Source organism: Oncorhynchus mykiss, chromosome 20, assembly GCF_013265735.2.
Source record: "Oncorhynchus mykiss isolate Arlee chromosome 20, USDA_OmykA_1.1, whole genome shotgun sequence".
In the NCBI taxonomy this organism is placed as follows: Eukaryota; Metazoa; Chordata; class Actinopteri; order Salmoniformes; family Salmonidae; genus Oncorhynchus; species Oncorhynchus mykiss.
In genome coordinates, this window is record NC_048584.1 from 42184677 (window position 1) to 42206284 (window position 21608).

Here is a 21608-nt window from a genome sequence, read left to right on the forward strand (position 1 = left end):
AGTCAGCATGCCAATTGCACGCTCTATTAAAACTTCTGTGGTATTGTGTTGACAAAACGGCACATTTTAGTGGCCTTTTCTCGTCCCCAGCACAAGGTGCACATGTGTAATGATCATGCCGTTTTAATTCAGCTTCTTGTGATAGAAATAAGCTTGATGTGCTTGTGGAACATTTCTGTTATTTCAGCTCATGAAACATGGGACCAACACTTTACATGTTGCGCTTATATTTTTGGTTCAGTGTAATTCTAACAAATCAACAATAATATAAATAAGTTATTGACTTTGTTATATCCTTGGGAAGTTGTTCAAATGTTGTGTGTGTATATCTATAGCTGGAAAAGGCAGATTTTTTATGAGATATCTACTGTTGAAGTTGGAAGTTTACATACACCATAGTCAAATACATTTAAACTCTGTTTTTCACAATTCCTGACATTTAATCAAATAATAATAAATACCCCCTCAGTTAGGATCACCACTTTATTTTAAGAATGTGAATTGTCAGAATAATAGTAGAGAGAATTATTTCTTTCAGCTTTTATTTCTTTCATCACATTCCCAATGCGTCAGAAGATTACATACACTCAATTAATATTTGGTAGCATTGCCTTTAAATTGTTTAACTTGGGTGTTGGGTCAAACATTTCGGGTAGCCTTCCACAAGCTTCCCGCAATAAGTTGGGTGAATCCTGGCCCATTCCTCCTGACAGAGCTGGTGCAACTGAGTCAGGTTTGTAGGCCTCCTTGCTCCCACATGATTTTTCGTCAGTTCTGCCCACACATTATCTCTGGGATTGAGGTCAGGGCTTTGTGATGGCCACTCCAATACCTTGACATTGTTGTCCTTAAGCCATTTTGCCACAACTTTGGAAGTATGTTTGGGGTCATTGTCCATTTAAAAGACACATTTGCAACCAAGCTTTAACTTCCTGACTGATGCCTTGAGATATTGCTTCAATATTTCCACGTAAATCTTTCCTCATGATGCCATCTATTATGTGAAGTGCACCAGTCCCTCCTGCAGCAAAGCACCCCCACAACATGATGCTGCCACCCCCACAACATGACGCTGCCACCCCCACAACATGATGCTGCCACCCCCACAACATGATGCTGCCACCCCCACAACATGATGCTGCCACCCCCACAACATGATGCTGCCACCCCCACAACATGATGCTGCCACCCCCACAACATGACGCTGCCACCCCCACAACATGATGCTGCCACCCCCACAACATGATGCTGCCACCCCCACAACATGATGCTGCCACTCCCACAACATGATGCTGCCACCCCCACAACATGACGCTGCCACCTCCACAACATGACGCTGCCACCTCCACAACATGACGCTGCCACCCCCACAACATGATGCTGCCACCCCCACAACATGACGCTGCCACCCCCACAACATGATGCTGCCACCCCCGTGCTTCACAGTTGGTATGGTGTTCTTCAGCTTGCAAGCCTCCCCCTTTTTCCTCCAAAGGAAAGGACATTTTTACAAAATGTACGATCTTTGTCTCCCTGTGCAGTTGCAAACCGTAGTCTGGCTTTTTTGGCGGGTTTGGAGCAGTGGCTTCTTCCTTGCTGATCGGCCTTTCAGGTTATGTCAATATTGGACTCGTTTTACTGTGGATATAGATACTTTTGTATTTTTTCCTCCAGCATCTTCACAAGGTCCTTTGCTGTTGTTCTGGGATTGATTTGCACTTTTCGCACCAAAGTGCATTCATCTCTAGGAGACAGAACGTGTCTACTTCCTGAGTGGTATGACGGATGCTTGGTCCCATGGTGGTTATACTTGCATACTATTGTTTGTACGGATGAACGTGGTACCTTCAGGCGTTTGAAAATTGCTCCCAAGGATGAACCAGACTTGTGGAGGTCTACAATTTTTTTTCTAAGGTCTTGGCTGATTTCCCCATGATGCCAAGCAAAGAGGCACTGAGTTTGAAGGTAGGCCTTGAAATACATCCACAGGTACACCTCCAATTGACTCAAATGATGTCAATTAGCCTATCAGAAGCTTCTAAAGCCATGGCATAATTTTCTGGAATGTTCCAAGCTGTTTAAAGGCACAGTCAACTTAGTGTATGTAAACTTCTGACCCACTGGAATTGTGATTAAGTGAAATAATCTGTCAGTAAACAATTGTTGGAAAAACTATTTGTGTCACGCACAAAGTAGATGTCCTAACCAACTTGTCAAAACTATAGTTTGTTAACAAGAAATATGTGGAGTGGTTGAAAAATGAGTTTTAATGACTCCGACCTAAGTGTATGTAAACTTCCGACTTCAACTGTATACTGTCAAATAAAATCAATCAGGGATACTAATAAAGGCATTAGTCTTGTGATGATGCAAATGAATATCATGTTTTAGAAAGAACCGACCACTAACCCTGACCTGACCTGTACGATCAGGAAAGATTAGGAGGAGGAGGATGATGATGATGGTGGTGGTATTTAACTTCCTGGTTTTGCAGGAAGTGCAGGAACGGTGGGAACTCATCCAGAAAGCTTTAAACAGAGAATTTTCCAGTTCCCATGATGTGAAGGTAAGTTAATGACTCAATTTATATTTTGTTTGTTTGTTCACTGTGGAGCAATTTTTAAAAAAAATTTTGTAAATGTGTTTTTATTTAACCAGGTTAGGCCAGTTGAGAACAAGTTCTCATTTACAACTGCAACCTGGCCAAGATAAAGCAAAGCAGTGTGACACAAACAACAACAGAGTTACACATAAACAAACATTACAGTCAATAACACAAAAGAAAAATCTATGTACAGTGTGTGGAAGAGTAAGGAGGCATAGGCCATACTGGGGAAATAATTACAATTTAGCATTATGCAATGTATTCAACATGTACAGTATCTATTGTTGACCAGATGCATCAATATTAGATATTATTAGTATTATTATTAAGAGAGAGGATGTTTTATGTGGTGTTAAAATGCATATTCACTGTGTAATGAAATGTGGTTTTTAGAGAGAGGACCTATCTATCAAAACCATTATTGTATAAATAATACTTGTTATTACCCGAATTGGCCATGAGATGGCACCAAGATCCCAGATATCAAGGCAAAGATACTTACTGCAAAAAAACACACAAAAAATGCACGCGCGTCCTGTACTGAACATTGTTTTTAATGACATTTATTGGTGTCCCCATTTTAGAATGCCATATTGAAGTACAATGTTGCTCATGCCAAGAGATGGGACTTCACAGTTCTTCATTTGTTCTGCAACAAGGTAAGAAAAGAATGTTCTTGGGTTTTAACCATCCACCTTCTAAAATATAGTCATCAGGTGGACCGTCTGGGTTCAAGGACATCTGAAAAATAAAATCCTTTCTGGCCCCATCCGTTTAAACACACACACACACACACACACACACACACACACACACACACACACACACAATCAGCATCTGGTTTGAAGAACCACTATTACCACTATTAAACTAATCATGTTTTTAGTGTCAATGAATATACCAGTCAGATTGGCATAAACCACAGGGCTGTCTAGATCTAGTCTGGTTCAGACACAGCACAGATGGACCAATGATCCGTTCATACGGAGTCAGTCATCTGGCTACATCTGCCTCTCTAAAGACCGCAACCGTTATACAGCTGACGCTGTGCTTTTAGCTGTGTGTTATCGGTGAAATGTTACCTTTTTTTAAAATAAAATAGTTTTGAAGTGACAAACTGATTACATTTATCACTGTCTGTCTTCCCCTATTAATATTTAGGTCTTACAAATCGCTGGTAAAAAACGACAGATTAAATATCTCATGAAACGGACTGTGAGGGGACACATTATGTTGTATTTTAAATTTGTCACTGTCATTGTCATTGTCTTTTTTTTTTTGTGTATCAGTGTTTTGTTAATTGTCATGTTTTGTTTGGAAGATTCACAAAAAAGCTAATAACAAAATGAATACATTTGATTGGTTTATAGCCGAAATCACTTTTTTTAATTATTTTTTTATATCAAAATTCTTAAATTCATTCTCTGTAAATTGTGAATAACTTACTCTGGGGACTAGCCTCTTTACTGTCTGAAACTCAATGGCGTCTAGGATGATGTGGTCCCCCAAGTGACTGTACGTACATAACCCAACCAGAAGCAATGGATTACAGGCAACACCCGCACTGAGCTAAAGGGTTGAGCTGCCGCTTTCAAGGAGTGGGACTGTAACTTGGAAGCTAATAAGAAATTCCGCTATGCCCTCCGACGAACCATCAAACAGGCAAAGCGTCAATACAGGACTAAGATCGAAGCGTACTACACCGGCTCTGACGCTCGTCGGATGTGGCAGGGCCTGCAAACCATTACAGACTACAAGGGAAGCACAACCGAGAGCTGCCCAGTGACACGAGCCTACCAGACGAGCTAAACTACTTCTATGCTCGCTTTGAGGCAAATGTCACTGAAACAACATGCATGAGAGCACCGGCTGTTCTGGAAGACTGTGTGATCACGCACTCCGTAGCCGATGTGAGTAAGACCTTTAAACAGGTCAACATTCCCAAGGCCGCAGGGCCGGACGGATTACCAGGATGTGTACTGCGAGCATGCGCTGACCAACTGGCAAGTGTCTTCACTGACATTTTCAACCTCTCCCTGTCCGAGTCTGTAATATCAACATGTTTTAAGAAGAACACCATAGTGCCTGTGTCCAAGAACACCAAGGTAACCTGCCTAAATGACTACAGACCCGTGGCATTCACATCCGTAGCCATGAAGTGCTTTGAAAGGCTGGTCATGGCTCACATCAACACCATTATCCCAGAAACCCTAAACCCATTCCAATTTGCATACCACCACAACAGATCCACAGATGATGCAATCTCTATTGCACTCCACACTGCCCTTTCCCACCTGGACAAAAGGAACACCTATGTGAGAATGCTATTCATTGACTACAGCTCAGTATTCAATACCACAGTGCCCTCAAAGCTCATCAATAATCTAAGGACCCTGGGATTAAACACCTAGGTAACACATCCACCACGCTGATCCTCAACACAGGGGTCCCTCAGGGGTGCGTGCTCAGTCCCCTCCTGTACTCCCTGTTCACTCATGAATGAACGGACAGGCACAACTCCAACACCATAATTAAGTTTGCCGATGACAGAACAGTGATCACCGACAATGAATAGACAGCCTATAGGAAGGAGGTCATAAACCTGGCCGTGTGGTGCCAGGACAACAACCTCTCCCTCAACGTGATTAAGACAAAGATGATTGTGGACTACAGGAAAAAGAGGACCAAGCACACCCCCATTCTCATCGCCGGGGCTGCAGTGGAGCAGGTTGAGAGCTTCAAGTTCCTTGGTACATGGTACAAGCACACCAAGAGGGCACGACAAAACCTATTCCCCCTCAGGAGACTGAAAAGATTTGGCATGGGTCCTCCGATCCTCAAAATGTTCTACAGCTGCACCATCGAGAGCATCCTAACTGGTTGCATCACTGCCTGGTACGGAAACTGCTCTGCCTCCGAACGCAAGGCACTACAGAGGGTAGTGCGAACGGCCCAGTACATCACTGGTGCCAAGCTTCTTGCCATCCAGGACCTCTATCAATCGGTGTCCGAGGAAGGCCCTAAGAATTGTGAAAGACTCCAGCCACCTAAATCATTGACTGTTCTCTCTGCTACCGCAAGGCAAGCGGTACCGGAGCGCCAAGTCTAGGTCCAAGAGGCTTCTAAACAGCGTTTACACCCCAAGCCATAAGACTCCTGAACACCTAATCAAAGGGCTTGCCAGACTATTGGCATTGCGCTCTCCCCCTCTTTTACGCCACTGCTAATCTTGGTTTTAACATCTATGCATAGTCATATTAAGAACTCTACCTATATCTATATATTACCTCAACTAAATGGTTCCCCCGCACATTGACTCTGTACCGGTACACCCCTGTATATAGTCTCACTATTGTTATTTTACTAATGCTCTTTAATTAATTACTTGTTACTTTTTTTTCTAATTCTTATCTGTATTTTTTTTTGTAATTATATATATATATTTTTAACTGCTTTGTTGGTTTAAGGGCTTGTAAGTCGGCATTACACTGTAAGGTTGTATTCGGCACAAGTGACTAATAAAATGTAATTTGATAGATCATTTACAGGGCCATACAGCCCAGCGAAGTCCTGGATGCACTCAGTGATGAGAGAGCTGCCTTTATTGGCTGTCTCTTATCTAGTGGCAAACTCACCATCCTATACTCATCTCTCTGTCTCTCCCTCTCTTTGCCTGTGTCTCTGTCTGCCTGTGTCTCTGTCTGTCTTATCTAGTGGCAAACTCACCATCCTCTACTCATCTCTCTCTCTCCCTCTCTTTGTCTTTCCCTGTCTCTGTCTGCCTGTGTCTCTGTCTCTCTCTCTTATCTGTCGCCAGTTGGCACCTGTCCTGTCTTGTTGCTCTAGCTACAGTTCTTTCTTGGTCCCAAATCTTTTGTGCTCTCTTGCTGACGATCACAATATGAGTTGGCAAGACAACACTTACCCATCTGGGACCGGGCTACAGCAGACCAGTCAGAGAGAACCTCCAAATAATCGCAACACCAGCACCTGCCTGCTATCTAGCTAACCGTCACTAGGGAAAATGGGATCAATTTGCCTGCCATCTAGCTAAACGTCACTAGGGAAAATGGGATCAATTTGCCTGCTATCTAGCTAACCGTCACTAGGGAAATGGGATCCATCTGCCTGAATCTGCCTCAGTCTCCTGAGGGGTAAAAGGTTTTGTCGTGCCCTCTTCACGACTGTCTTGGTGTGCTTGTACCATGTTAGTTTGTTGGTGATGTGGACACCAATTCCTTTTTATAAAAGACGGGTGACATCTTGTTGGTTTATAAAGACTAGTCATCAACTGATTTTAAAGGAGCGGTGTGTCGTTCTCTCTACAGCTCTGCTGTTTGTTCTTCAAACATCCCATTTTAATGCTGATGATCCTGTTATTTACTTGAGTCAATTGGTTTATAAAGTCTTTAATAGTAAATTAAGTGATTTATATTTATTATTGTTATTTACTGTTGATTTATATTTATTGTTATTTACTGTTGTGCCTCGTCTCTTACGAAAGAGCTTCTTAGAACATGCTACATTATTATTTTATTATTTTATTATTGTATTATTTTATTATTGTTCTTTTTATACTGTTCAACATACCTTTTGTCAATTGAAGCTTATCCTCAATACTGACTAAACTAATGGTGTTTTCTAAAGCAAGAAATAGACCTCTGAACCTTTCACCTATTACTATCTGTCAGGGCAAGGAGATTGAGACTGTAACCTCATATAAATATCTTGGAATTTTAATTGAAGATGGCCTCTCTTTTAAATTGCGTATTCAACAACTTACAAAAAAAAAATTGAAGCTGAAATTGGGATTTTATTTTAGGAATAAGGTTTTTCTTTTGAAGCCAGAAGGAGAATAGTATCAGCTACATTTGTGCCTTTACTAGACTATGGGGATATTTTATATATGAATGCTTCCGCTCAGGGTTTGAGATCAATTGACACTCTTTACCATGGCACTTTGAGATTTATTTTAAACTGCAAAACCCTTACGCAACACTGCACTTTGTATACCAGGGTTGGCTGGCCTTCTCTAGTCACTCGTAGGCTCATAGGCTCAGTCACTGGTATACTTTCATTTACGAAGCCATTTTGGGTTTACTACCTTTTTATTTGTGCATTTTTATTGTTCAGGAATGTGGTGGGTCGTCTCTTCGTTCGCTGGACTTTATCCTGCTAACTGTTCCAAATGTCTGAACTGAATTTGGTAACTGAATTATGTACTCTGCGCCATCGTCTTGGAACACCTTACAAAATACTTTTAAACTGGAAGAACTTGTCCCGATTGGTGTTTTTTAAATCACTGATGAAGGATCTTGAGACTGATTCCCTGACCTGTCAATGTTTTTAATTAGCTGTTTTTGATTTTGTTATACTCTTGTGAATTCTATGGTTTTTACTAGATTTCTTGTGGTTTTTCATGTTTGTCTGTAATTGTTGTAATGACTTGGTGCTGCCTATCTTGGCCAGGACGCTCTTGAAAAATATATTTTAAATCTCAATGAGCCCTTCCTGGTTAAATAAAGGTTTAAATAATAAATAGCTCCAGTAGAGCTACGAGAGAATATAATTGTTTGAAAAGACACCATTTCATTGTTTGTTGTCTCAAGAAAATACAGTACCAGGCAAAAGGTTACACTCAAATCAAATGTATTTATATAGCCCTTCGTACATCAGCTGATATCTCAAAGTGCTGTACAGAAACCCAGCCTAAAACCCCAAACAGCAAGCAATGCAGGTGTAGAAGCACGGTGGCTAGGAAAAACTCCCTAGAAAGGCCAAAACCTAGGAAGAAACCAAGAGAGGAACCAGGCTATGAGGGGTGGCCAGTTCTCTTCTGGCTGTGCCGGGTGGAGATTATAACAGAACATGGCCAAGATGTTCAAATGTTCATAAATGACCAGCATGGTCAAATAATAATAATCACAGGCAGAACAGTTGAAACTGGAGCAGCAGCACGGCCAGGTGTCATCATGTCAGGTAGTCCTGAGGCATGGTCCTAGGGCTCAGGTCCTCTCACCTACTCATTTTTTATTTATTTTTACTATTTTCTACGTTGTAGAATAATAGTAAAGATATCAAAACTATGAAATAACACCAAACATGTAGTAACCAAAAAAGTGTTGAACAAATCTAAATATATTTCAGATTCTTCAAAGTATTTGCAAAGCTGTCATCAAGGCAAAAGGGTGGCTATTTTGAAGAATCTCAAATATATATTTAAAAAAAATTAGTTTAACTCTTTTTTTTTTTGGTTACTACATGAATCCATATGTGTGTTATTTCATCGTTTTGATGTCTTCACTATTCTATATATCCCTCTCTATTTCGAGCGTGTCAAGACGGCAGCGTAGCCTAGTGGGTAGAGCGTGCGTTGGGCCAGTAACCAAAAGGTTGCTGGATCGAATCCCCGAGCTGACAAGGTAAAAAAAAATCTGTAATTCTGCCCCTGAACAAGGCAGTTAACCCACTGTTCCCCGGGTGCTGAAGACGTGGATGTTGATTAAGGCTACCCCCCCCCCCCCATAAATCTCTCACTCAGAGGACTTGGGTTAAATGCACATTTCAGTTGAAGGCATTCAGTTGTACAACTGACTAGGTATCCCCCATTCCCTTTTCTTTATCTTTAGGCACAAAATGTAATTGATATAATGTACAGTACGTATGAGAATGGCAGTGCTGTGGCGGCAGCTATACATTCAGGGGGGAAACGGGAGTCGAGAACTCATTTAATCCCATTCCGTGTAAAGGTAGCATTAGGCAGGAGTAGTCGGAGGAAAACAGCTGCCTGACGACATATATCACAGAGAAAACGCAATGCATTATTCCCTTCTTAAACCTGTCAAATTGATTTGCAAAACACTTATGTCATAAATCATGTTTTATAGAATGAATTATTTAAATGTTGTTTTACACATAGGAAATACAATACATGAATAAAAGTGTGGACACCTGCTCGTCGAACATCTCATTCCAAAATCATTAATTTGGAGTTCGTCCCCCCTTTGCTGTTATAACAGCCTCCATTCTTCTGGGAAGGCTTTCCACTAGATGTTGGAACATTGCTGCTATAACAGCCTCCACTCTTCTGGGAAGGCTTTTCCACTAGATGCTGGAACATTGCTGCTATAACAGCCTCCACTCTTCTGGGAAGGCTTTCCACTAGATGTTGGAACATTGCTGTTATAACAGCCTCCATTCTTCTGGGAAGGCTTTCCACTAGATGTTGTAACATTGCTGCTATAACAGCCTCCACTCTTCTGGGAAGGCTTTCCACTAGATGTTGGAACATTGCTGCTATAACAGCCTCCACTCTTCTGGGAAGGCTTTCCACTAGATGTTGGAACATTGCTGCTATAACAGCCTCCATTCTTCTGGGAAGGCTTTTCCACTAGATGTTGGAACATTGCTGTTATAACAGCCTCCACTCTTCTGGGAAGGCTTTCCACTAGATGTTGTAACATTGCTGCTATAACAGCCTCCATTCTTCTGGGAAGGCTTTCCACTAGATGTTGGAACATTGCTGCTATAACAGCCTCCACTCTCCTGGGAAGGCTTTCCACTAGATGTTGGAACATTGCTGCTATAACATCCTCCATTCTTCTGGGAAGGCTTTCCACTAGATGTTGGAACATTGCTGCTATAACAGCCTCCACTCTTCTGGGAAGGCTTTTCCACTAGATGTTGGAACATTTCTGAGGGGACTTAATTCCATTCAAATCGAATTTACTGCTCACATACACATATTTAGCAGGTGTTATTGAGGGTGTAGCAAAATGCTTATGTTTAACAGTGCAGTAGCATCTAACAACTCACAACTATACACACACGTAAAAAATAATGGCATTAATGAGGTCGGGTACCGATGTTGGGCGATTTGGCTAACAGTCAGTGTTCGTTGAGGTCAGGGCTCTGTGCCATTCAAGTTCTTCCACACCGATCTCGACAAACCATTACTGTATGGACCTTGCTTTGTGCACGGGGGCATTGTCATGCTGAAACAGGAAAGAGCCTTCCCCAAACTGCTGCCACGATGTTGGAACCACAGAAACATCTACAATGTTATCGTATGCTGCAGCGTTAAGATTTCCCTTCACTGGAACTAAGGGGCCCGAACCATGAAAAACAGCCCTAGACCATTAGTCCTCCTCCACCAAACTTTACAGTTGGCACTATGCATTGGGGCAGGCAGCCTTCTCCTGGCATCGGCCAAACCCAGATTCGTCTGTTGGACTGCCAGATGGTGAAGTGTGATTCATCACTCCAGCGAACGTGTTTCCACTGCTCCAGAGTCCAATGGCGGCGAGGTTTACACCACTCCAGCCGACACTCCAGCCGAGGCATTGCGCATGATTAACTTAGGCTTTTGTGAGGTCATGGAAAACCATTTCATGAAGTATCCGACAAACAGTTATTGTTATCATTTTTTGTTATGAGCTACGAGCTTTTGTGTCCTACCACTTCGCGGCTGAGCCGTTGTTGCTCCTAGACGTTTCCACTTGACAATAACAGCACTTACCAGGGCAGCTCTGGCAGGGCAGAAATTTGACGGAACTGACTGGTTGGAAAGGTGGCATCCAATGAAGGTGCTGCGTTGAAAGTCACTGAGCTCTTCAGTAAGGCCATTCTACTGCCAATGTTTGTCTATGGAGATCACATGGCTGTGTGCTCGATTTGTATACACCTGTCAGCAACGGGTGTGGTTGATATTGCCGAATACACATTTGAAGGGGTGTCCACATACTTTTGTATATGTAGTGGCCATATTTTTCCTCACAATAAAATTGAAGCGACGTGCGCTTGTATCAGGAGACGCTTGTTTTTATGAAACCAAAAAACAGAAATATGAGGTACCATATTCTAGAATATGATCCCCCCCCCACACACACACACACTATGTATTTTTGGGACACTATGTTTTTTGGGGACAACTGACAAGCTAATAACTTGATGTACAGCATAGGTGGGGGAGGGATAGAGAGGGAGAAGAAGTAGTGGTAAACATGGAGAGGAGGTAGTGGTAAATATAGAGAGGAGGAGAGAGGAGGTAGTGGTAAATATAGAGAGGAGGTAGTGGTAAATGGAGAGAGGAGGTAGTGGTAAATGGAGAGAGGAGGTAGTGGTAAATATAGAGGAGGTAGTGGTAAATATAGAGGAGGTAGTGGTAAATATAGAGGAGGTAGTGGTAAATGGAGAGAGGAGGTAGTGGTAAATGGAGAGAGGAGAGGAGTTAGTGGTAAATGGAGAGAGGAGAGGAGTTAGTGGTAAATGGAGAGAGGAGAGGAGTTAGTGGTAAATATAGAGGGGAGAGGAGGTAGTGGTAAATATAGAGGGGAGAGGAGGTAGTGGTAAATGGAGAGAGGGGGTAGTGGTAAATGGAGAGAGGGGGTAGTGGTAAATATAGAGGGGGGAGGAGGTAGTGGTAAATATAGAGGGGGTAGTGGTAAATATAGAGAGGAGGTTGTGTTAAATATAGAGGGGAGAGGAGGTAGTGGTAAATGGATAAAGGAGGTAGTGGTAAATATAGGCGGGAGAGGAGGTTGTGGTAAATATAGAGAGGAGGTTGTGTTAAATATAGAGGGGAGAGGAGGTAGTGGTAAATGGATAAAGGAGGTAGTGGTAAATATAGGCGGGAGAGGAGGTTGTGGTAAATATAGAGAGGAGATTGTGGTAAATATAGAGAGGAGGTTGTGGTAAATATAGAGAGGAGGTTGTGGTAAATATAGAGAGGAGGTTGTGGTAAATATAGAGAGGAGGTTGTGGTAAATATAGAGAGGAGGTTGTGGTAAATATAGAGAGGAGGTTGTGGTAAATATAGAGAGGAGGTAGTGGTAAATGTAGAGAGGAGGTAGTGGTAAATGTAGAGAGGAGGTAGTGGTAAATGTAGAGAGGAGGTAGTGGTAAATATAGAGGGGAGAGGAGGTAGTGGTAAATATAGAGGGGAGAGGAGGTAGTGGTAAATGGAGAGAGGAGGTAGTGGTAAATATAGAGGGGAGGTAGTGGTAAATATAGAGGGGAGGGGAGGTAGTGGTAAATATAGAGGGGAGAGGAGGTAGTGGTAAATATAGAGAGGAGGTAGTGGTAAATATAGAGTGGAGTGGAGAGGAGGTAGTGGTAAATATAGAGAGGAGGTAGTGGTAAATATAGAGAGGAGGTAGTGGTAAATATAGAGAGGAGGAGAGAGGAGGTAGTGGTAAATGTAGGCTGGAGAGGAGGTTGTGGTAAATATAGGCGGGAGAGGAGGTTGTGGTAAATGTAGAGAGGGGGTAGTGGTAAATATAGAGAGGAGGTAGTGGTAAATATAGAGAGGAGGTAGTGGTAAATATAGAGAGGAGGTAGTGGTAAATATAGAGAGGGGTAGTGGTAAATATAGAGAGGGGGTTGTGGTAAATATAGAGAAGAGGTAGTGGTAATTATAGAGAAGAGGTAGTGGTAATTATAGAGAGGAGGTAGTGGTAATTATAGAGAGGAGGTAGTGGTAATTATAGAGAGGAGGTAGTGGTAAATATAGAGAGGAGGTAGTGGTAAATATAGAGAGGAGGTAGTGGTAAATGGAGAGAGGAGGTAGTGGTAAATATAGAGAGGAGGTAGTGGTAAATGGAGAGAGGAGGTAGTGGTAAATGGAGAGAGGAGGTAGTGGTAAATGGAGAGAGGAGGTAGTGGTAAATGGAGAGAGGAGGTAGTGGTAAATGGAGAGAGGAGGTAGTGGTAAATGGAGAGAGGAGGTAGTGGTAAATGGAGAGAGGAGGTAGTGGTAAATGGAGAGAGGAGGTAGTGGTAAATGGAGAGAGGAGGTAGTGGTAAATGGAGAGAGGAGGTAGTGGTAAATGGAGAGAGGAGGTAGTGGTAAATATAGAGAGGAGGTAGTGGTAAATATAGAGAGGAGGAGAGAGGAGGTAGTGGTAAATATAGAGAGGAGGTAGTGGTAAATATAGATGGGGGTAGTGGTAAATGTAGAGAGGAGGTAGTGGTAAATGTAGAGAGGAGGTAGTGGTAAATATAGGCTGGAGAGGAGGTTGTGGTAAATATAGGCGGGAGAGGAGGTTGTGATGAATGTAGAGAGGGGGTAGTGGTAAATATAGAGAGGAGGAGAGAGGAGGTAGTGGTAAATATAGAGAGGAGGTAGTGGTAAATATAGAGAGGGGGTAGTGGTAAATATAGAGAGGGGGTAGTGGTAAATATAGAGGGGGTAGTGGTAATTATAGAGAGGAGGTAGTGGTAAATATAGAGAGGGGGTAGTGGTAAATATAGAGGGGGTAGTGGTAAATATAGAGAGGGGGTAGTGGTAAATATAGAGAGGGGGTAGTGGTAAATATAGAGAGGAGGAGAGAGGAGGTAGTGGTAAATATAGATAGGAGGTAGTGGTAGATATAGTGGAGGAGGTGGTGGTAAATATAGAGTGGAGGAGAGAGGAGGTAGTGGTAAATATAGAGAGGAGGTAGTGGTAAATATAGAGGAGGAGAGAGGAGGTAGTGGTAAATATAGAGAGGTGGTAGTGGTAAATATAGAGGAGGAGAGAGGAGGTAGTGGTAAATATAGAGAGGAGGTAGTGGTAAATATAGAGTGGAGGAGAGAGGAGGTAGTGGTAAATATAGAGAGGAGGTAGTGGTAAATATAGAGGAGGAGAGAGGAGGTAGTGGTACATATAGAGAGGAGGTAGTGGTAAATATAGAGAGGAGGTAGTGGTAAATATAGAGAGGAGGAGAGAGGAGGTAGTGGTAAATATAGAGAGGGGGTAGTGGTAGATATAGAGAGGAGGTAGTGGTAAATGTAGAGAGGAGGTAGTGGTAAATGTAGAGGAGGAGAGAGGAGGTGGTGGTAAATATAGAGAGGAGGTAGTGGTAAATATAGAGAGGAGGTAGTGGTAAATATAGAGAGGAGGAGAGAGGAGGTAGTGGTAAATATAGAGAGGAGGTAGTGGTAGATATGGAGGAGAGAGGAGGTGGTGCTAAATATAGAGAGGAGGTAGTGGTAAATATAGAGTGAAGGAGAGAGGAGGTAGTGGTAAATATAGAGAGGAGGTAGTGGTAAATATAGAGGAGGAGAGAGGAGGTGGTGGTAAATATAGAGAGGAGGTAGTGGTAAATATAGAGTGGAGGAGAGAGGAGGTAGTGGTAAATATAGAGAGGAGATAGTGGTAAATATAGAGGAGAGAGGAGGTAGTGGTAAATATAGAGGTAGTGGTAAATATAGAGAGGAGGTAGTGTTAAATATAGAGAGGAGGAGAGAGGAGGTAGTGGTAAATAAAGAGAGGAGGAGAGAGGAGGTAGTGGTAAATATAGAGAGGAGGAGAGAGGAGGTAGTGGTAAATATAGAGAGGGGGTAGTGGTAAATATAGAGAGGAGGTAGTGGTAAATGTAGAGAGGAGGTAGTGGTAAATGTAGAGAGGAGGTAGTGGTAAATATAGAGAGGAGGTAGTGGTAAATATAGAGAGGAGGTAGTGGTAAATATAGAGAGGAGGTAGTGGTAAATATAGAGAGGAGGTAGTGGTAAATGTAGAGAGGAGGTAGTGGTAAATGTAGAGAGGAGGTAGTGGTAAATGTAGAGAGGAGGTAGTGGTAAATGTAGAAAGGAGGTAGTGGTAAATATAGAGAGGAGGTAGTGGTAAATATAGAGGAGAGAGGAGGTGGTGGTAAATATAGAGAGGAGGTGGTGGTAAATATAGAGAGGAGGTAGTGGTAAATATAGAGTGGAGGAGAGAGGAGGTAGTGTAAAATATAGAGAGGAGATAGTGGTAAATATAGAGGAGAGAGGAGGTAGTGGTAAATATAGAGGAGTTAGTGGTAAATATAGAGAGGAGGTAGTGGTAAATATAGAGAGGAGGAGATAGGAGGTAGTGGTAAATATAGAGAGGAGAGAGGAGGTAGTGGTAAATATAGAGACTAGGAGAGAGGAGGTAGTGGTAAATATAGAGAGGAGGTAGTGGTAAATGTAGAGAGGATGTAGTGGTAAATATAGAGAGGAGGTAGTGGTAAATATAGAGAGGAGGTAGTGGTAAATGTAGAGAGGAGGTAGTGGTAAATGTAGAGAGGAGGTAGTGGTAAATGTAGAGAGGAGGTAGTGGTAAATGTAGAGAGGAGGTAGTGGTAAATGTAGAGAGGAGGTAGTGGTAAATGTAGAGAGGGGGTAGTGGTAAATATAGAGAGGGGTAGTGGTAAATATAGAGAGGAGGTAGTGGTAAATATAGAGGAGGAGAGAGGAGGTAGTGGTAAATATAGAGAGGAGGTAGTTGTAAATGTAGAGAGGAGGTAGTGGTAAATGTAGAGAGGAGGTAGTGGTAAGTATAGAGAGGAGGTAGTGGTAAATGTAGAGAGGAGGTAGTGGTAAATGTAGAGAGGAGGTAGTGGTAAATATAGAGAGGGGGTAGTGGTAAATATAGAGAGGAGGTAGTGGTAAATATAGTGAGGAGGTAGTGGTAAATTGGAATCTGTCTCCATCCTCAGCAGTCTCTCCTTGGCAGCCCCCTCTCCTCTCCAGCCCCCTCTTCTCTCCTTGGCAGCCCCCTCTCCCTCTCTGGCAGCCCACTCTCCTCCCCTTGGCAGCCCCCTCTCCTCTTCTCTGCAGCCTCCTCTTCTCTGCAGCCTCTTCTCCTCGGCAGCCTCCTCTCCTCGGCAGCCCCCTCTCCTCGACAGCCCCCTCTCCGGTCTCTGGCAGCCCCCTCTCCGGTCTCTGGCAGCCCCCTATCCTCTCTTGGCAGCCCCCTCTCCGGTCTCTGGCAGCCCCCTCTCCTCTCTTCAGCAGCCCCCTCTCCTCGGAAGCCCCCTCTCCCTTCTTCGGCAGCCCCCTCCGGTGTTTGGCAGCCCCCTCTCCTCGGCAGCCCCCTATCCGGTCTCTGGAAGCCCACTCCCCTCTCCTTGGCAGCCCCCTCTCCTTGGCAGCCCCCTCTTCATCCGGCAGCGCCCTCTCCTCTCCTCGGCAGCCCCCTCTCCTCTCCTCGGCAGCCCCCTCTCCGGTCTCTGTCAGCCCCCTCTCCGGTCTCTGGCAGCCCCCTCTCCTCTCCTCGGCAGCCCCCTCTCCGGTCTCTGGCATCCCCCTCTCCTCTAACTTGATGACTTTCCGTTTGATGTGATGTATAGACCTGTTTCAAGTCAAAACAGCCAGTGTTAGTTCAGTTGATTTGATCGTCTGTCTCCCTGTGATTTAGAGGTAACCCGGGGCAATGCTAGCTCAGCTAAATCCCATCTCTTCCATCCCTACCCATCAGGCCCTGCTTCATTCATTATACCCAGAGGGATCCGTTATGATTTCACCCAGGTTATTACTTATGACAGTGTTTAGTCAGGCCCTGTTTCCTACAATATAAATGCCTCTCCTGTGGCCCAATGCTAAATCGGCAGTCAAGTCTCCCTGTCTCTACTCTGTCCAGGAAGTGAACACACTTCCTATCCTTCACACATGAGACGCACACACGCACTGATAGACGCGCAGGCAGGCAGGCAGACGCACACACACACACACTGATAGACGCGCAGGCAGACACACACACGCACTGATAGACGCGCAGGCAGGCAGACACACACACGCACTGATAGACGCGCAGGCAGGCAGGCAGGCAGACACACACACGCACTGATAGACGCGCAGGCAGACACACACACACACACTCACTCACGGTTCATGATCATCTGTTCGAGGAAGAAGCCACGTTTAATCAGCCCCCCCCCCCCCCCCCCCCCCAATGCTCCCTCCCTAAAACCTTGATGAAATTGCTCAGTGATTGATCACACTGACATCTGTCAGCCGATACGGCTGTAAATAAATACATAGTTGTACATATCTTCAATGATGGAGTAACAGCACTTAGGCCTATATGGGTCATTCTACAGAAGGGGGTGTTTAGGCCTATATGGGTCATTCTACAGAAGGGGGTGTTTAGGCCTATATGGGTCATTCTACAGAAGGGGGTGTTTAGGCCTATATGGGTCATTCTACAGAAGGGGGTGTTTAGGCCTATATGGGTCATTCTACAGAAGGGGGTGTTTAGGCCTATATGGGTCATTCTACAGAAGGGGGTGTTTAGGCCTATATGGGTCATTCTACAGAAGGGGGTGTAATTTGTATCCATTTTTACCATTCGTATTTGTATCCTATTTTCCCCCCAGACTTTCAGCGTGTGTTCCAGGTAGACATATATATATATATATATATATACTACTCACACACTTTCTATTGCATATTTGACATATTTTCCTTAATTCATTACAACCCCACTAAATTTGTCGCAACGGAAACGTAGTGAACACGGTTAAAGTAAAAAAAGAGAACCTTGCACAGTGTCGTGATCATGTTGATGATTTAATTTCAGAAAAAAATAATTCACACTAAATTGATAAAATAGTCAAACCAGGATGTTAACCTGATTTTCAAAATATTTAAATTGAATTTAGAAATATATAATTCTCTATTTTTTCTCTGTAAATGTTCAATATTGATGGTTTGAATATGAAACTTGATTGATTTGAATTACTTTTTTTTAATTTAATGAATTGTATTAATGTCTAAAAATATGACTTTAGCTGTCTTTATTTTGGCCTGGTGGAGGACGGCAGGGTACAATACATTACAGCTGTATAGCACATTAGACTGTTTTTTTGGGCCAGATAGATGTCAATGTTTGGCCTCTTGGAAGGTTTGAGCCTCCCCCCTCTTGCAGGCTATGCATCTCAAATACTCTATGCTTTTTTTCCCCCCTAACGTGTGCACTTACCCATTACCCACATGGGGGGGTCCTTTTGTAGCTCAGTTGGTAGAGCATTGGAGCATGCAACTTAAAAATGAAGATGGTGTCAATGGAGCTGCCACAGAGCGATGAGACTGACCTCTATTTACAAAAGTATGTGGACACCGAACATCTCATTCCCAAGTCACTGGCATTAAATATGGAGTTGGTCCCCCCCTCCCCTTTTTGCTGCTATAACAGCCTCCACTCTTCTGGGAAAGGCTTTCCACTAGATGTTGGAATGTTGCTTCTATAACAGCCCCCACTCTTCTGGGAAGGCTTTCCACTAGATGTTGGAACATTGCTGCAGGGACTTTCTTCCATTCAGCCACGAGCACTAGTGAGGTCGGGGCGATTAGGCCTGGCTCGCAGTCGGCGTTCCAATTCATCCCAAAGGTGTTCGATGGGGTTGAGGTCAGGGCTCTGTGCAGGCCAGTCAAGTTATTCCATAGCGGTTAAGGCAGCCCCCCCCCCCCCGCACCTCTGAATCAGAGAGGTTGAGTTAAATACGGAAGATGCAATTCAGTTGAATGTATTCAGTTATGCAACTGACAAGGTATCCCCCTTTCGCTTTCCACACTGATCTCGAAAAATATTCCTGTATGGACCTCACGTTGTGCACAGGGGCATTGTCATGATGAAACTGGAGAGGGCCTTCCCCGAATTAGTGCCATAAAGTTGTAAGCACAGAATTGTCTAGAATGTCATAGTATGCTGTAGCGTTAAGATATCCCTTCACTGGAACAAAGGGGCCTAGCCCGAACCAATGAAAAACAGCCCCAGACCATTAGTCCTCTTCCACCAAACTTTACAGTTGGCACTATGCATTGGGACAGGTAATGTTCTCCTGGCATCCGCCAAACCCAGAGTAATCGTCGGACTGCCAGATGGTGAAGTGTGATTCGTCACTCCAGAGAATGCGTTTCCAGTGCTCTACAGTCCAATTGCGGCAAACTTGACACCATTCCAGACGAAGCTTGGCTTTTGCACATAATGGTGATCTTAGGCTTGTGTGCTGCTGCTCGGGCCATGGAAACCTATTACATGAAGCTCCCGATGAACGGTTCATGTGCTGATTACGTTGCTTCCAGAGGCAGTTTGGAACTCGGTAGTGACCGAAGACATGATTCTGACGCGCTTCTGCACTCGCCGGTCCCGTTCTGTGAGCTTGTGAGTCCTACCACTTATTGGCTGAGTCATTGTTGCTCCTAGACGTTTCCACTTCACACTAACAGCACTTACAGTTGACCGGGGGCATCTCTAGCAGGGCAGAAATTTGACAAAATTACCTGTGCAACATTGAAAGTCACTGAGCTCTTCAGTCAAGCCATTCTACTGCCAATGTTTGTCTATGGAGATTGCATGGATGTGTGGTTTTGTTATTGTTTATTCATGCATGATTTAAAACCCAATAGGCTAATTGTTTTTTTTTTAAACAAGCATAAACAACTAAAACATAAACAAACCTCTTCTTCTCTTCCTCTCCAAGGATCTGGAGCCTGACGTCGTTCATCATCTGTTTAGGTCTCTGCTGCCTGAAATGGTCCAATTAGCACTGAGTGTGTCTGAGCTGTGCAACAAGGTAACTACATATACAGTCTGTCTGTGTCTCTGTCCCTGTGTTCCCTCTGAATCATTCACACGCTGTAAGTGTTATACGACACAGAAGCTCAAAACGTGACACAGTATCTAAGCTGATTGCAAAGGTAACACCAGGGTTAACATACTCACAGGGTGTTTGTGGGGTTAACATGCTTCTCTCTAAATAGTGAACTACTTTTGACAAGGGCATAAGTGAAAAGTAGTGCACTATATAGGGATTAGGGTGCTATTTGGGATACTGCCCTGGATGGACAATGCAGATCTCTAGCCGGAACATTTTCATTAGCAGGCCGTCCGGAACCTGTCAGCCAATCAGTCAATAATCACATTGCTCCCTAGTGGGAAGTCCAAGATTGAGCTCTGGGAATTTGCACCCAAATGCTTTTAAATGCATAATTAAAATGTGTGTGTGTGTGTATATATATATATAGTGTATATATATATATATATATATATATATATATATATATATATATATATATATATATATATATATATATATATATATATATATACAGTGTATCAAATACTTGTTCTCCCCACTGTATGTATGTATGTATGTATATATATATATATATATATATATATATATATACATATACATACATACATACATACATACATACATACATACATACATACATACATACATACATACATACAGTGGGGAGAACAAGTATTTGATACACTGCCGATTTTGCAGGTTTTCCTACTTACAAAGCATGTAGAGGTCTGTAATTTTTTATCATAGGTACACTTCAACTGTGAGAGACGGAATCTAAAACAAAAATCCAGAAAATCACATACACATACAGTTGAAGTCGGAAGTTTCCATTCACTTATGTTGGAGTCATTAACTGGTTTTTCAACACCTCCACAAATGTCTTGTTAACAAACTATAGTTTTGGCAAGTCAGTTAGGACATCTACTTTGTGCATGACACAAGTCATTTTTACAACAATTGTTTACAAACAGATTATTTCACTTATAAATTCACTGTATCACAATTCCAGTGGGTCAGAAGTTTACATGCACTAAGTTGACTGTGCCTTTTAAACAGCTTGGAAAATTCCAGAAAATTATGTCATGGCTTTAGAAGCTTCTGATAGGCTAATTGACATCATCTGAGTCAATTGGAGGTGTACCTGTGGATGAATTTCAAGGCCTACCTTCAAACTCAGTGCCTCTTTGCTTGACATCATGGGAAAATCAAAAGAACTCCACCAAGACCTCATAAAAGTCTGGTTCATCCTTGGGAGCAATTTTCAAACGGCTGAAGGTACCACGTTCATCTGTACAAACAATAGTACGCAAGTATAAACACCATGGGACCACACAGCCGTCATACCGCTCACGAAGGAGACGCATTCTGTCTCCTAGAGATAAACGTACTTTGGTTCTAAAAGTGCAAATCAATCCCAGAACAACAGCAAAGAACATTGTGAAGATGCTGGAGGAAACAGGTACAAAAGTATCTATATCCACAGTAAAACGAGTCCTATATCGGCATAACCTGAAAGGCCGATCAGCAAGGAAGAAGCCACTGCTCCAAAACGACCTTAAAAAAGCCAGACTACGGTTTGCAACTGCACCTGGGGACAAAGAATGTACTTTTTGGAGAAATGTCCTCAGTTCTATTTTTTGTTTCATCAGACCAGTTTGGCCATATTGACCATCGTTATG

At 43.0% G+C, this 21608-nt stretch overlaps 1 protein-coding gene across 2 annotated transcripts in view; it reads left to right on the forward strand.

Annotated features, from left to right (window-relative positions):
• Positions 1-21608, forward strand: part of parga (poly (ADP-ribose) glycohydrolase a) — a 108809-nt gene that overhangs the window by 10697 nt on the left and 76504 nt on the right. For both annotated transcript variants that reach the window (XM_036956361.1, XM_036956360.1), the window contains 3 exons: positions 2495-2566; positions 3190-3264; positions 19813-19905. In XM_036956361.1, coding sequence (XP_036812256.1) covers positions 2495-2566; positions 3190-3264; positions 19813-19905 — 240 coding nt within the window. The remainder of the gene's footprint in view (positions 1-2494; positions 2567-3189; positions 3265-19812; positions 19906-21608) is intronic.